Below are 15,384 nucleotides of genomic sequence, written 5' to 3'. Positions count from 1 at the left end.
CTGACTTTGTCACAATGTTCATTGTGCTTTCATGGTCCTCCGCATGGCACTAAAACGCATTGATTCGAGTTCATTTATAAGGTTTTAGTTAAGAAATTAAACTACTTACATATCTATAAAAAGGTGTAAGATTAGAACATTCAATCACTTAGTAAGACAAACATTTGTCAATCAATCGATGGTATCCGTGCTTAAGCATTAAAATCACTTGCATTGATATGAACTATTTGTGCAGACAATATCGTCTTTTTTTGGAATGAGTAGGCAGAAACATTCAGCATTCTTCTATCTGAATACAACCGAAACCGTCTCCAAAGGAACAGTTTTAATGTTAAATCCAAAATGACAATTCGATTAAACTACAGATAATATATAAAAAAAAATATCATTAATCATTTCACGTCAGTAAACAGCATATCTGATATATTATGTTTGTTTTAACGATCACTAGTATAACACTACAGGATGGGTATTTTCATTACGCTGTGAGTTGCTGTGGCTTTAAAAGGCGGATACAGTTGTGGTATACAGTATGAAGTCAATTCATGTACTCACAGGAACATGATCCTTGGTAACGGAAGTATCCTGGATTACAGACACATTGGTTAGTTGAACTGTCGCAACGTTCGTTCGGGCCACAAGGTCCTCCACATGGTACTGTAAAATTCAAGCCGAATACAGACACAATGCAATAGTAAAACATAACCTTCATTTGACGTGAACACTCGGTAGTTTCAACAATGTTAATCCAAAAAGTACAATATCTGTACATTTGTTTTCAGAGCATGTAAAGAGAATATAAACCCCGTTCACATATTGGCAGCACTATAATGTATGGACCCTATACATGAATAGAATATAAGATTTCTTAGACATGTAATTCTACAAAACGATCATTGCTCACGCTTATATAAAATTTATTGAATTGACATTTGTGTATACTTACGGACGCAACTGCCGTGGTGTAACACGAATCCTGATTTACAAACACATTTGTTTAAGTCAAAGTCACATCGTTCAGTTGGACTACATGGTCCTCCACATGGCACTGTAATACATTAATACTCGAAAGTATAAAGATAGTATCATTTTCGTGCTTCGTCACTTTCTGCATGATTCTCAATCGTTTTGTTATATAATTCATCAATGCCTCATTCTGAATACTTACAAACACAACTTCCGTGGAATAACCTATATCCTTGGATACAAACACATTTGTTGGAGTTACGGTCACATCTCTCGTTTGGTCTGCATGGTCCTCCGCATGGGCCTGTAATTCATTTAAAGTCAAAGGTATATAAAGGGTTTGTTTCGCATTCTTTCAGTACTCTCAATTTAGTTGTGCTAGGTTAGAATCATAAAGTTACATATTCATAAGACCAAGTAACGCTTTTGCAATCTGATAATTCAATGAAACTCGAACTTACGACTGCACGATCCTTGTATCAAAAAGTATCCAGTAGTGCATACACATTTGTTAGTTGTTTCATCACAGCGGGCATTAGATCCACATGGTCCTCCACAAGGCCCTATGATTAACGAGTGAGAGTGTGAACACAGAAATGATGAAATAATTTCATATAAACAATAACAAATGAATAGAAGTCTTTCTCTTCTCCATTATGCAAGTGTACAGCAATGGTCTAGTTACATATTGTAAAAAAGGACAGCACGACCGTTGATCATACAGAAGTTCTCCACTTTGGGTGTGTTTAACTTGTTCCTGTATTTGTTCCTATGGAAACACACAAATTAGCTAGATATTTCAATACATCTGCAATGTGGTAGTTTGTAAAATATTTGCTTTAAAGATTGAAGATTAGTGGGACTTACATTCTCACAAAATAATGTATTTCTTTGGTTAAGGTGTAAAATCACTCAGCCGTCGTGATTTTGTATCAAGAACGGACAACGTTGTGTGACATTGACACGCATGAAGAAAAAAGTCGCAAACAGCAAAAAGAAATTCAGACATGTATTTACATTTCTGAAGGGTCTAATTACTTTTATAACTTGAAATAATAAAAACAAATATTGATCTCCAGTTTGAAGTAAAAAATCCTTTGATAAACATAGGATATGTGTATAATTAAACATACGGGAACAAGATCCACGGAATAGGATGAATCCGACGTTACAGATACACTTTTGTGAAGGGGAATCACAATGGGCGTTAACTCCACAAGGGCCACCACATTCCGCTGTTAATTTAAAAGTGAATGCATTTGAATATCAATAAATGACGAACTGTGTTAGTGTTATATTTAAGAAAAGAAAATTATTATTTTAGAAGCAATCAAATTATCATCGGCTAAATATGTGAATGAACTCACGATCGTCGTTGGTGATGGTGACTGTTACTACGATCAATGAGCCAAGTGCTCCATTAGAGCTCACGGCTGTCAAGGTAACTGTGAATGACTCTGTTGGCTCGTAAACCTTAATACAAAGGTAAATATATATGCATTATCAGTGATGAATAAAAGAACCACTTTGAGAAAATAAAATTATCAGGATGAAATGCAAAAATAAATCTAATCCGTTTTGAAAAACATTATATAAAGAAATATATGTTTAAAGGGACATTTGAAAAAACTACTCTGCTTTGCAAGATACAGATCGATTATCCTTTTCAATCATTCGCTAAATTGTCTCACGTTATACATGTTTAATATTTCTCTGTCATTTTTAGGTTATAAATCTGCTGTCATTCTCTAGGGGATCGGAAGAGTAATAAAAAACACGATGACATCAGGCGAACAATACACTATGAGGTCACATTGACCAGTTGCAGTCTATGGTACATTAGGCTAAAACTTAAATTACAAATTCTGATAACAATGGTTTTTAAGTGTTTTGTTCAAAGGATGGAGATAAAATCGCCGGCTTTGTGGATTTCTTTTTTCCAGAGAAATCCCATCCCTTGAATTCAGAATATCTGGGCCTCGGGTCGGAGCAAGCCTAAGGTCATACAACCAGGCATATCAATCCCATTTCTTACCTGATCGTTAACGATTTTAATAGTAATTTTTTCTGTTTTCTCGTTCGTCTTAAAGTTGACTGTTCCTTGTCCATTAACATAGTCTGATGGTTGTCTAGCAGATCCATCATTGGCCTCCCAGGAAACTGTATAGGATCCTTCAGATCCACTTGTTCTTGCTACTTCGATATCGACCGATCCGGCACTTTCCGAAACAGTGTAAGCACGCCTTACAAATTGGAATACACTTGGTTCTGTTAAAGTCCAAAGAATATATCACCGTAAGTAATTAATTTCAGTAAAGAATATCCAACGTTTATTTTATGTGCGGATCAATCAATGTATAGGTTCAAACAATCTCATTTAAAGACTATGAAACACAATTGTCTGGAATGTATTGCTGCTGATTAAACAAGAAAAACAAAACAATGGTTAAAGAGAAACACTGTTAAACAGAACATTGCATTTAGGTATTTTTTTTTCTCTGGAAATGGTCATTGGAATGAACACATCAGTTATTTCATATATTAGATTTCACCTAAAATAAATATCTAACGTAAATTTGAATTCTCTTTGGACAGGTATAGTATCCAAACTATGTACTACACTCTTATTCGACCTTTTAATTTTCGACGAAAAGTATGCAATTCTAGTGACCTTACCGAAACATTTTTTCAGTGGGTCACCGATATATCCTTTGTTACACTTGCAAGTGTTGGTGTGTTCATCACAGTATGCATTGGTCTTGCATTTACCTCCACATGGACCTACAACACATACATAAATATAGGTTTTCGATAGAACCGGTTAAGTTTGTTTTTATTCATTGTGTCATTTGACGTATACAGTATATGCTAAGCTGTTTTAGGATCTTTTCACAAAATCGTTTCTGCAAAATGCAAATTCGTTTCAGACACGAAATGGATGTAATCTTCGCATGTTTGCACCTCTCGTTAGAAATCGAATAGGCATATCGCCATCATGTCTTATCTATTCCATATCACAGAAGGACTCAATGAGCTTAAGCTGCCACAAGATAACGATGTCAAATACCTATCCGATATTCCAATCAATTTATTTCAAAATGCACATGATTGTTATTGACATTTGATAATTTAAAAAGGTTATACACACACTTACGAGTTTTCTTCCACTGAACGACCGACATGTCTTTTTTTTTCATAATATATCATAAAAAATGAGTTACCCGTTCAATATTAGTGCAAACAAAAATGCATTGCTTTTATAGAGAACAGCACCAATGGGCATTAAATCAAAACCGTTTATCTTTTAAAATACATTGCCTTATAACATTAACCTTCAATTGAAGCATTGACCGAAAAGGAATAAAATCAAATACATTATTAACGGTGCATGCTTAATTGGAAGTTGAAAGGTCCCGGAAATTAAATATGTATAACACCTTTTACTTCTCAAATATCAAATACATTTCTATCAGCGGTTTTCTATTTTTCTGTTTAAAGTCTGATATCAATTGTATCTAGCATTTACACATACCATGCTTTTCCCCATTTAGGAATGATCTTTATAGAAAATAAACATATATGATGGCATACTAAAGTCACTACAATATTTGAAGATACAAAATATATCATTATCATTTTGAAATAGATAATAATGATAATTTCAGAAGGGTTTCAAAATTCGTGTACTTTAAATTCAAAAGACAAATATATAGATAGCGCTGTATAATGCAGAAAGTATTATATTCGTAGGTCTATCTCATAGCGAGTACAGATTTTTTCACGACATTTTGTTTCTTTTGCCATCCGTGGTACCTGATAATGGCTTTTCGTACCGTCTTTGTTTTTCGAAATTACCTTTTGTGATGATATTTTTGCTTTTGTATTTTAATTGACTTTACCCTACTTGAATGAATGGACAGATGATAAATAAAATGCAAAACTGTAACTTACGATCACAGCCCTCATATGGATCCCCGACGAATCCTGGATTGCATTGGCACTTGTTGTTGCCGTTGCAGAACGCGTTCTTTCTACATTTGTTGTCGCATGGTTCTGAAAATTAAGCACAAAAAGCATTTTATGTTTAATCTAATGGAATCGCTAAACTCAAAATCGAACAAAAGTGGGATCATTTCATGTGTGGATTTTAACATTATGCCTTTCTTTTATCCAAATCTCATCTTTTAGTTTTGTTATGCCTACAACACATTTATACATTACATTACATGAAAACAATAAAGCTTGATTAAGACCAATCAGTCACCTGTTAAGGAAGGAACAACCCTGTCACATATCCTACAATAGCAGAAATATCAATACAGTGTTACACTCCTTGGCTTAAGAAGCTCATGTCTGTAACGAAAATTGTACTTACTGCCACATCTAACATGAGGGTCACCAACAAGTCCCTTCTTGCATTTACACGTGTTGGAAGCACTGTCGCAATATGCAGTGGACGCACATTTTCCTCCACAAGGAACTGTTAAACACAATACCAGTGTGCTATTTTTTCATCAACAAAACATCAAATGATTCAGCTGTGGAATATATACCTATGGAATTGAGACCAATGCAATCTCTTGATTCATCATGTGCATTTTCACAGAACAAATTATCAAATGGTGTTAAATCTTTGTTAAAAGACAAGTACGATTTCTATCAACAATTATTGAGTTAAATTTTATTCTATTTTCCGCAGATGTTTACGTTGTTAAAATTCTAACACTTCCTTACAATTGAAGCCATATTTTCCCGCTTTATATTTTTCTTTTAACAATGTACTTGTTCTTTCTTCTTTTATATCAATAGCTTCAGTACGGCTGAGAAATCAATACTTACGTTCACAGCCGACCTTTGGATCACCAATGTATCCTTTGTTACAATAACATGTGTCGTCTCTCTTGTTGCAGTAAGCATTATGACGACATGCATCATCACAAGGCTCTGAAAACGTGTATATTTTGAAACATTTTAATATAAAATTTCTTTGATTCATTGATTATATGATCAAAAGTATTCTACATCCGCTTAAGAAACAACAATAATGATATGTTCATTGCAAAAAAAAAGTGTTTGTTCAATGAAAGAAAAATATTTTTTCCGGTCAATGTTCCTTGTAAAAGAACCAGACAATACTAATATCGGGAAGCAGTGTCGTACTATATTCATAATGAAACTTAAGGAAAATTAATTGAAAAAAACAGAATTCACTGTAGTTTAATTTAACAACGCGAAGTACAATATATGGAATCAGAAATATATGATTCATATTTTGTTGTTGTTGTAAAAGTTACTTTTATGAAATTGTCCAAATTTACATGTACATATATGTGACGAATACTATGCTTTTCGTCATAATAACTAAACCACATGCTTGTATATCTAATAGAAGCAATCCGTATAGTCATGATAATGACTTCACAATTGACGATTGGATATCTAATCAACAGCTATTAATGATGGGTTATACCGGTGCTTTATCGCATATGTTATATTTAACGACAACAACAACTAATTTGTAGGCTTATTCTCCCCAAAAAACATCCATAGCCTCAAATTACTTACTGGCACATCGGACATATCCGTCGCCGACATATCCCTCGTTACAGTAACACTTGTTATCACGTTCTCTGCAGAAGCTATTTAGAACACATTTTCCTCCACAAGGAACTGAAAACAAGACATACATAACATATACATCAAATAGCGACATGGACTTCAACATGAGCTATTTTTGTGATGAACAGATAATTGCAGTAGCTAATTGGAAAGTTAATAAAAAATAGTTACTTTTTTAAAGCTAGACAGATTTCATCTTGTGCTTTTGTAATCATCTTTTCCTCCGATATTGACTTTAAACAGTAAAATGAATAAAAAAAATGCAGACAATTATTTTCGCTATTTATGTTTGTAACATAATAACAATAATTTTAAAAAGAATAAAGAAGAAAAGTCTGAATACCATCGCATCCTTCCTTATATGGATTTCCAACTAATCCCTTATTACAGTAGCATCTATTGTCATGGGGAGCGCAGTAGGAGTTCTTCTTACATTTATCATCACAAGGTCCTGTGGAAATAATACATATAAACATATATTTTGGAATTATATATGTGTATGTAAATGAAATCGACAGGTTTCTTTCTGTTAGTATGAATGGGGCTGTTTTATGACCCATTACATCTTTCCTTAACTTAAGGTATCTTCGTATTAGCCCATGTTGATACGGTCTTATTGTTAAAATGTCATCTGTTATGTTGGTGATGTTATATATTTGCTTTATATCAATGGTTTATTTTAATATCTATAACGGATCCTCAATTACAATGTCAGCTTTAATATCTGTTTTGTAAATAATTGATAAAAAGCTGAACGAATAACTTACTTTTGCATCCTCTTAATGGATCTCCAATGTAGCCTGTATTACAAACACATGTGTTGTCCGACTCTCTACAGTAGGAATTGGCTTTACACTTCCCTCCGCATGGTTCTGAGAATTCCGAGAAAAAACATATCATTAACAATATGCACTAAAGTGAATATTCTGATGATTATAGCAACAGACATATTTTTTCCTGAAAATCAGCACCTCAATACTTTTTAACGTGCGTTTAATTATATGTGCAACTATCAATTTTTTAGAATTGAAACGTAAATTCACTTAAGTCAATTTATATCTGTAAACATTTTTTGACAAATTTGGCATTGATATGACCTTTTTTTTTTTTTTTAAATCGCTTTCGGCCGAAAATTTAATGCGTAAATTTTACAAAACAAAATAAGATAAATATTTAAAGAAATCAAATGTTATTCCTTACTGTCATCATTAGTGATTGTCACAGTGGTGACGTCAGGAGATCCAATGGTTCCGCCAGAGGTGACAGAGGTCAGGGTGACAGTAAAACTCTCATCTGGCTCAAAAGCCTGGAAAAAGTACACGTTATTTAAAAAGTCGAATTTGTTTTTAAAAATTAATATTTTTTTACAACAAATATATCCACTACATGTAACTATATAAAATCGATTTTTATATTTCTTATTATTTTAGTACTTAATATACTAAACTATACAGGTGCAGTTTAAGAATGAGGCTAATAATGTCAATGATAATCCTACTGGTAAGACAGATACACGTTCTGCTAGTTGGTTACGTTAATTGAACAGTTGATATTATGCTTTTTTTTCACTTATAAACCCTATTATTGTTAAATGAAACAAAAGTTCTATACATGAGAAAATCATTCCCAACAATTGTTTTCTAATATGCCTTTAAATCTACCGAAATAGGTATCTTTGTAATTATACATTTTAGTAATTAACTATCTGATTCTATCCTATTTATGTACCTGTATAATGGCATTATTTGGAACGTTTATGGAAATTGGAGGCCTATGACACAGAAGAATTCTTACCTGATCATTGACAATTTTGACAGATATAAATTCCACAGAGTCTCCATTACCAAATTGAAGTGAACCTAAGGCAAATGTGAAATCAGACGGGCTGGTGGCAGTGCCGCCGGACACGGTCCATCCCACAGTGATAGAACCGAATGTTCCTCCTTGCCTGGTAACTTTAATCTTTAAGACTCCAACGCTTTCTCTCACTGTGTAGCTAGACTGTGCAAATGCGATGACACTTGGGCCTGATAAAGATGAAATCATATACATGTATGCATATATATTTCGAGTCAACCTTGACAGTCGCAATAATTATTGCAATAATAATGAGAGCATATTACCATTTACTTACAGTTACACTTTGCGGCAAAATCACGCACATATTTGAATTTAAAAATTGTTATTTCTTTAATACCGCCACATTTGTGAACTCTTTTCCAAATAAAGTTTCAAGATAATATGATATTAAATATTTGTAGGACACATTCAGTTGTCTAACGATACTATGATATAAATTATACCATTAAATCTGAATCATTAGCCATACTAAGCCGCGTATTATTTTCATTTCAGTAAGTTATCCAAGGCTTATTTTCGATTCAGCCCTATTTTCGAGATCAATTTGACGTTATGTCATAATTGACTAATTCTCAAGTCCTATTTTCAGATGGAAAATGTCATGACATTTGAATTAAAGTTGTGTATCTATATATATTTTTAAAACCAAATGCATTTTAGGCTCTCCTTTTTTCAACGGCGGTTTATTTAAAAATGTGCTTGGAATTCAAAGCTTACTATTTTTAAATCTGGCCTATTTTCAAATCTGGCTTATGATCGGGATTTTTGGGTATTAAACATATACTTACTGAAACATTTCTGTGTGGCATCACCGATAAGACCAGTGTTACAGCGACAGGTGTTGGTAACACTGTCACAGTAAGCATTTGAGGCACACTTTCCTCCACATGGCACTAAAACAGAGCTTTGTATACTATACAGGTATTTAATGCTTGGCATTCCCTGGAATATATGCCTCAAAATACTATAATTCACTTACATGAGTATGTCATATACATTTTTTTGAGGGTAAAGTTTGACAAACGAAACATGTACATGATATAAATTTATTTAAAGATTTAATCTTGCTTTGTTGATGTGAATGGGATATAAATGAGGTCCTTAGATGAATTGTATGTTCATGTTATTCCAAATTTGATTTTGCACTCTGTTACAGGATCTGTGATTGGCTAATAGTAGCACATGTGATCAAAAAAACAACTGTTGATATTATTATGAACGGCTGTTTTAGCATGTGACTACTTTTACAATTGTCTAAATTTCTATTTTCAGTACTAAGCAATTGAATTGTCGTTCGAGTTGTCTCCCATTGCGAAAACTAAACTCACCATGAAAAAGATCTACTGTTTGTTTTATTTTTTTATTGTATCTTTGTCTTAGTTTTCATTAGTTTAGGTATTAGAATTTTTTAAAGAAATAACTTTCATCTACTGTTGACCATACTCACAACAGAAACAAGTTCTGTCGTTTGACCCAAATCAGATCAGTATCGGATCACTTTTTGCAAAAAATATTTGAAATCAATAAAAGAGTCAACAGATCTTTTTATAACAATGACGTAGTCTTATAATAGATAGCCATGCACCATTTTTTGGCTACAGATTGTTAATTTTGAAGTACAAATAGCACCAGAAAACGTAATTCAAACTCAAAAGTCAGTGTCTTGTTTACGTTTTTAAGAAAATGGCGCGTGCTACGACTATGTATTCTGTTTTGGTCTATAGGAATAAATTCACACTTTAGAAATACTTGTTGTTATATAAATTCCAAAGGTCATCACAGAATGTTAATACGCTGACAAAAGAATATTCATTTGAAGTGTAAGATACTGCAAAATTCACGCCTTGATCCGATTTGGATCATGACATTCGCATAAACTGGAAACGAATGATTGGTGAAGTAAGAGCGTTCTATAAATATCTCGCGTGAGCCCCGGGTGCTAATTTCGTTTGTAAGAACACCCAATTAATTTTCTTCCTTTGATACAACTATTAATAAATATAATTCATCCTCAGAATTTCCAATGAAAGCATAAACTGATGGTTTGGTTATCCGATTTCTCTTTAGACGGTTTGAATCTGACAAAGCTCAAACTGACTATATTTCGATGTCAAATATGATCACATTCGTGACGATATAATGAATTAATCTGGATGGTTCCAAGATTTGAAAGTATCAACTGAGGTGAATTTACTTACATCCACGAAGTTCCAAGAACTTGACGAACGCGCCATTTTAACACTACAGTAGGACTATCGTTACACACGCCGCACAAAGCGCGGGCGAGACTACAAAGAACCGAACCCCGAGGGACGCAGGGTCGGAATTACGACACGCCATGTTCCTCCCACGACAAACAAATTAAAGTTCTTTCATATTTGATAACCATGAATGATCCATGAAACAAAGAAAAACGTGACAAGTGTAGCTAATGCAATTCCCGTCAAAATAAACGTCTATTTCCTCAAACCTGGTATCACCCTGGTCTTTCTGTCCCCTAGAAACATCATCCCTCGACTTCACCGTACACAAGGCTACACTGTTGTAAACTTTCGCTATGTTCAATTGGCTAAGTTAAATTATAGCTCATTCGCAAATAAAACCAAAGATTTTTCTCAACAAGGTTGCTCAAGTCGGATGAAGCGGCCGTGGAATATTTTCCTTGAATTAATTTCGAGATCCCCGAAATGACGTTGCAAGTTTACGTCATATCACTACACTTCATTTATGAATGAATGAAAACAGTTCGCAATTTAAATGATGTTTTGGTTTTCCTTTCTATTGGTAGTGTTGACCTATAGACCTCACATGAACGGCCTTTGATTCGCTACAGCCGCTTGTGTGTAACTAGATTTCCCCCCGATCATACTTGCATGGACACTAGAATAATTCAGATTCAATCACTATATCAATGTGTAATCAAGTACTTACAATCACATTCGTTGTAGGGATCACCGATGTAACCTTCCTTACAGTAACATTTAAATTCCTGCACGTTACAGTACGTATTGGTTCCACATTTGTCCCAGCAAGGTTCTTAAATACAGCAAAGATACGATAATTCACATTTCAATCCAATATTTTAATATATCTGTTAAAAATATTCTTGTTTTCTTGGATCTGGTTCATTCCTATTCATTATTTAGAATAGGTGGTTGAAATTCAAGCGAAATTAAATCAAGCAAAATTGAAAAAGAAAATGATGAATTGATCTATACTTTCGGAATTTGTGTTACCCTCCCGAATTGTTCTCGTCATAGGAAATGACGTTCATCGCAATATTCTGACTTCACCAAAAAAAAAGCAAACAAATGTTAAGAATGTTTTTCTGTTAATGAAATCAGAACTAATATGGTGTCGTGTAAAAGGGATTCATACTTTTCGATTTGGTCCCAATAATATATGACAAGTAACAGTTTAATATAGCAATTGAAGAAGAATGTCTTTCGTAATGTCTTTTCTAATGCGGAAAAAAATATGGTATTAACAGATCACCATAACGAATAGGGAGATACTGTTTAATAATGACATTATGATGTTCTATTTGACCTGTCAAAATGCATAATTTCAAATATTAAAGGTAGTAGACCACATGCTATGTTTATGTAAATGAATCAATTTGAGTTTGACAAAACTAGCTATTGCTACTATAACAACAATCATCAGTAGGAAGCGGGTATGACCTTTAACAACGATTAATACTTACTGTCACAGGGATGAGTGCTATGTCCTCTGTAATTGGCTTTACACACACATCTGCCGTTTATCAGGTCAGCGTTGTCACAGCAATGCGTTTTGCCTCCTCCAGAACCACCATGTGAGTGATCATCATACCCGCCGCCGCCGCCATGTGAGTGGTCAACAAATACTTCGCCGCCACCTCCATGTGAGGCACCGCCATATCCGCCCCCACCGACATATGAGTGGTCGTCATAAACAACGCCGCCACCGCCATGTGAGGCATCTCCATATCCGCCACCGCCGACATTTGAGTGATCGTCATATACAACGCCGCCACCGCCATGTGAGTGATCGTCATATCCGCCGACAACAACATGTGAGGGACCACCATACCCTCCTCCTGCGCCGCCATCAACAAAACCTCCTCCACCGCCGTAGTCTTGGATGTGATCGGCATCTATTAAAACAGAAAACGTCATTATTATTGGCTGTGAACACAGTAGAGACGTCTTCTTTTACATCTAATATAAACATATATATATATATAATAACCTCACATGAACCTGTTTCATTTCATAAATATCTGAGTATCCTATTGTTTGGAGAACACAAAAAATATTTAGTTACTTATGATAATGTAAACCTCAATAATACTGTTTATATTATGTGTGACAAGCCTTTCAATTACAGCCACATTATACAAGAACGTCACAAAAAAGAGGGTATTCAATATAACGTCGTCAAAACATTAACGTTAAAACTGTATTGTTTTCAAAGTTTATGATACGTATCAATTTTGATCTGTAAATTAAACAATGAATATATGGGTTTTCTCCTAGTAACCCGATTGTCTCCAACATTAAGACCCTCTGAGTTCTTCCATTCGGGTGATTTATATTAGATGCAATAAATTGGCTCCTAAATGTTGTTAAAAATAAAGTTCATATTTAAACACTGAAATTTCTTTCGATGTGTTACATATATCTATATTATTTTTATTTATATTCATATATCTAACTAACAGTTATCTAATGATCAGAAGAGATAAAATCATCTTATTATTAAAAAAGAACAAATTGAGTTATTTCACATTGATGAAAAATCTAGAGCTTTCTGAAAATGTTTTCAATAATGTATTGTATTGGCTATGAACATGTTTCAATTCTCACCAGTAACTTAAACAGGTGTCCGTACTTAATTGTCTTGCTGTTTCAATTTGTCTTTCATAAACAATGGGGACTTTTTAAGGTTATAGCATCAATAGGGTGGCAACGAACGAGTTTGACTGGAGTTCAGTATAAACAAACCTACCGGTGTAGGGTGAAACATAAATACAGTACTGTCCGTGACTTTCGCGTTCTACAATGTTTTGACACAATTGTCTTTTCTTGTTTTTGGCACCACTTATATCAACCGGTATTCATAAAATACACACCTGCCGGTGAACGGTTGAATATAAACTCTATGTTTTCCGTTGCTACCTCTACATCTACCTTTGTTTGGCACAAATTACTTGAATAAACATTGAATAAAACTATCAGTTCTGTAACAAGTAAAAAAAGTCATCGAGGAGATAACTATAGAAGTGCTAGATATAGAGTTAGTAAAAAGATGGTTTAACGACTCACATAAATGTAAATACCTAACTTTTACATTGTATATGTATGTCACAGAAACAAGTATGTCTTGTTATTGTTTAGCATAACATTTGCCTTAGCAAACTATTTCTATCATTTATTTCAAATTTTAAACAGACACGTTTGATGAACATTAAAACATATTTTGAAAACATAAATATCACCCAAACTGAATCATAAAACAATGCGTAAATGTCGAAAATACATTTACATCTTATTATATTAAATTGTTTTAAGAACAACAACCATAACTAAGTATTGAAACACATTGCATGTTTATAGTGAAACAAGTATCTTATGACAATTAGTGTCTAAGTTTGTTCGACGCCTGCCGATATAACGTCGTGAGCGGAAAACAAGACGTACCTATTGTAAATATATTTATGAATATATAGAAATAGCTGGAAAATTTAAGCAAAGTGTTTCGGAAAAATATGGGTCTTCTGTATTAACGACGACAACCATCATGTAAATGGAAGTCAAATACAAGTAATGTGAAGCATTAAAACCTGAGAGTAGGAACATTACCACAAGATGAGTATGATCTAAATCATCGATCTTCATTTCGTATAAGGAAATACAATATTCTCATTGGCATTTTAATAAGATTAAGAAAACCGGCCAATAGGTTTCACAACCCTACTTCACCGTCCGAAGTTGACATCTATCAAAGGAAGTGTGATATTTGAAGCAACCTGGAATTCTCCTTGAGTCAGAGGTTTGACAGGTGAAATTTATTATGAATACAATGAATATATAAATTGCCCCTCAAACATTAGTTTCAAGGGAAAGTGTAATACATACTGATGTATAACTTTTTTTTATATCAAGACTATAAAAAGGCAAAGTTTAAACTAAAAGGTGTACTCACATGTTGCAGCAAGCAGCACACATATCCAAAGGCCGTAGCCCTGCGACAATTTTCGGATGGCCATTTCTCTAAAATGTTTGGAGCCAACTCGATTTGTGTTTGAAACGTTCTTCTTTTATACAAGAAATAGAAAGAGATTTGACCAATCATAGGCCAGCACCAGTAACATATGGTAGGGAACGGTATCAACATTTTATATGGTCAGTTGTTTTGTAGTGAAGCGTACATACAGAATAAAGCGATTAGTTGACTAAAATGTAAATATGCTAAACAGATATTAACAAATAACCTAACCATATACAAAACACGTTTTATTGGCTTAACAGTCTTTGAAGAATACCAGATGGGGCATTTGTTGTCGTGTTACTACGCCTAATATTAAGAGTATGGTTTGCAAATGCATTTGCCGATATTCATCACGAGGATTTTGCTTAGACGGCAAAATGACAAAGTAATGATGCATTTCAATAAAGGTTTACATTGTATACTAAAGACCCCCTAGACGAAGAAAAAATGTCTATACCGAATGTTCGTAAGTCTTCTTGCAGATATACCGAAATCAGTAAATGCAATAAAGAGAACACATTTGTTACTTGTGTTTATTGTTTCATAGGAAATAACACAACATAACTTCACAAGATATTTGAAGTACTGCTACGTGTATCAAATGTTATGCTGTAGTGTACAAACATAATAATAGCAAGTCATAAGATATTGAGCTATTTCCTGTGTGGATGAATTTTCAGAAAT

At 33.8% G+C, this 15,384-nt stretch overlaps 1 protein-coding gene across 1 annotated transcript in view; it reads right to left on the bottom strand.

Moving 5' to 3' along the window:
* Positions 1-14,716, bottom strand: part of LOC110457095 — a 38,130-nt gene extending 23,414 nt beyond the window's left edge. Inside the window, exons 1-20 of the mRNA XM_021508195.1 lie at positions 14,635-14,716; positions 12,152-12,583; positions 11,377-11,481; positions 9,234-9,338; positions 8,380-8,612; positions 7,786-7,891; positions 7,353-7,457; positions 6,929-7,036; positions 6,532-6,636; positions 5,806-5,910; positions 5,342-5,446; positions 4,918-5,019; positions 3,643-3,747; positions 3,002-3,234; positions 2,334-2,439; positions 2,100-2,201; positions 1,428-1,529; positions 1,169-1,270; positions 947-1,048; positions 556-657 (exon numbers count right to left, since the gene is read on the bottom strand). Of these exons, the coding sequence (XP_021363870.1) occupies positions 556-657; positions 947-1,048; positions 1,169-1,270; positions 1,428-1,529; positions 2,100-2,201; positions 2,334-2,439; positions 3,002-3,234; positions 3,643-3,747; positions 4,918-5,019; positions 5,342-5,446; positions 5,806-5,910; positions 6,532-6,636; positions 6,929-7,036; positions 7,353-7,457; positions 7,786-7,891; positions 8,380-8,612; positions 9,234-9,338; positions 11,377-11,481; positions 12,152-12,583; positions 14,635-14,698 (2,629 nt within the window). The 5' untranslated portion in view covers positions 14,699-14,716. The remainder of the gene's footprint in view (positions 1-555; positions 658-946; positions 1,049-1,168; positions 1,271-1,427; positions 1,530-2,099; positions 2,202-2,333; positions 2,440-3,001; positions 3,235-3,642; positions 3,748-4,917; positions 5,020-5,341; positions 5,447-5,805; positions 5,911-6,531; positions 6,637-6,928; positions 7,037-7,352; positions 7,458-7,785; positions 7,892-8,379; positions 8,613-9,233; positions 9,339-11,376; positions 11,482-12,151; positions 12,584-14,634) is intronic.
* Positions 14,717-15,384: the final 668 nt, after the last annotated feature.

The sequence above is a fragment of the Mizuhopecten yessoensis genome, unplaced genomic scaffold, assembly GCF_002113885.1.
Source record: "Mizuhopecten yessoensis strain PY_sf001 unplaced genomic scaffold, ASM211388v2 scaffold9023, whole genome shotgun sequence".
Lineage (NCBI taxonomy): Eukaryota > Metazoa > Mollusca > Bivalvia > Pectinida > Pectinidae > Mizuhopecten > Mizuhopecten yessoensis.
Note: the sequence above shows the minus strand (reverse complement) of the source record. Positions and strands in the feature narration are given on the sequence as shown.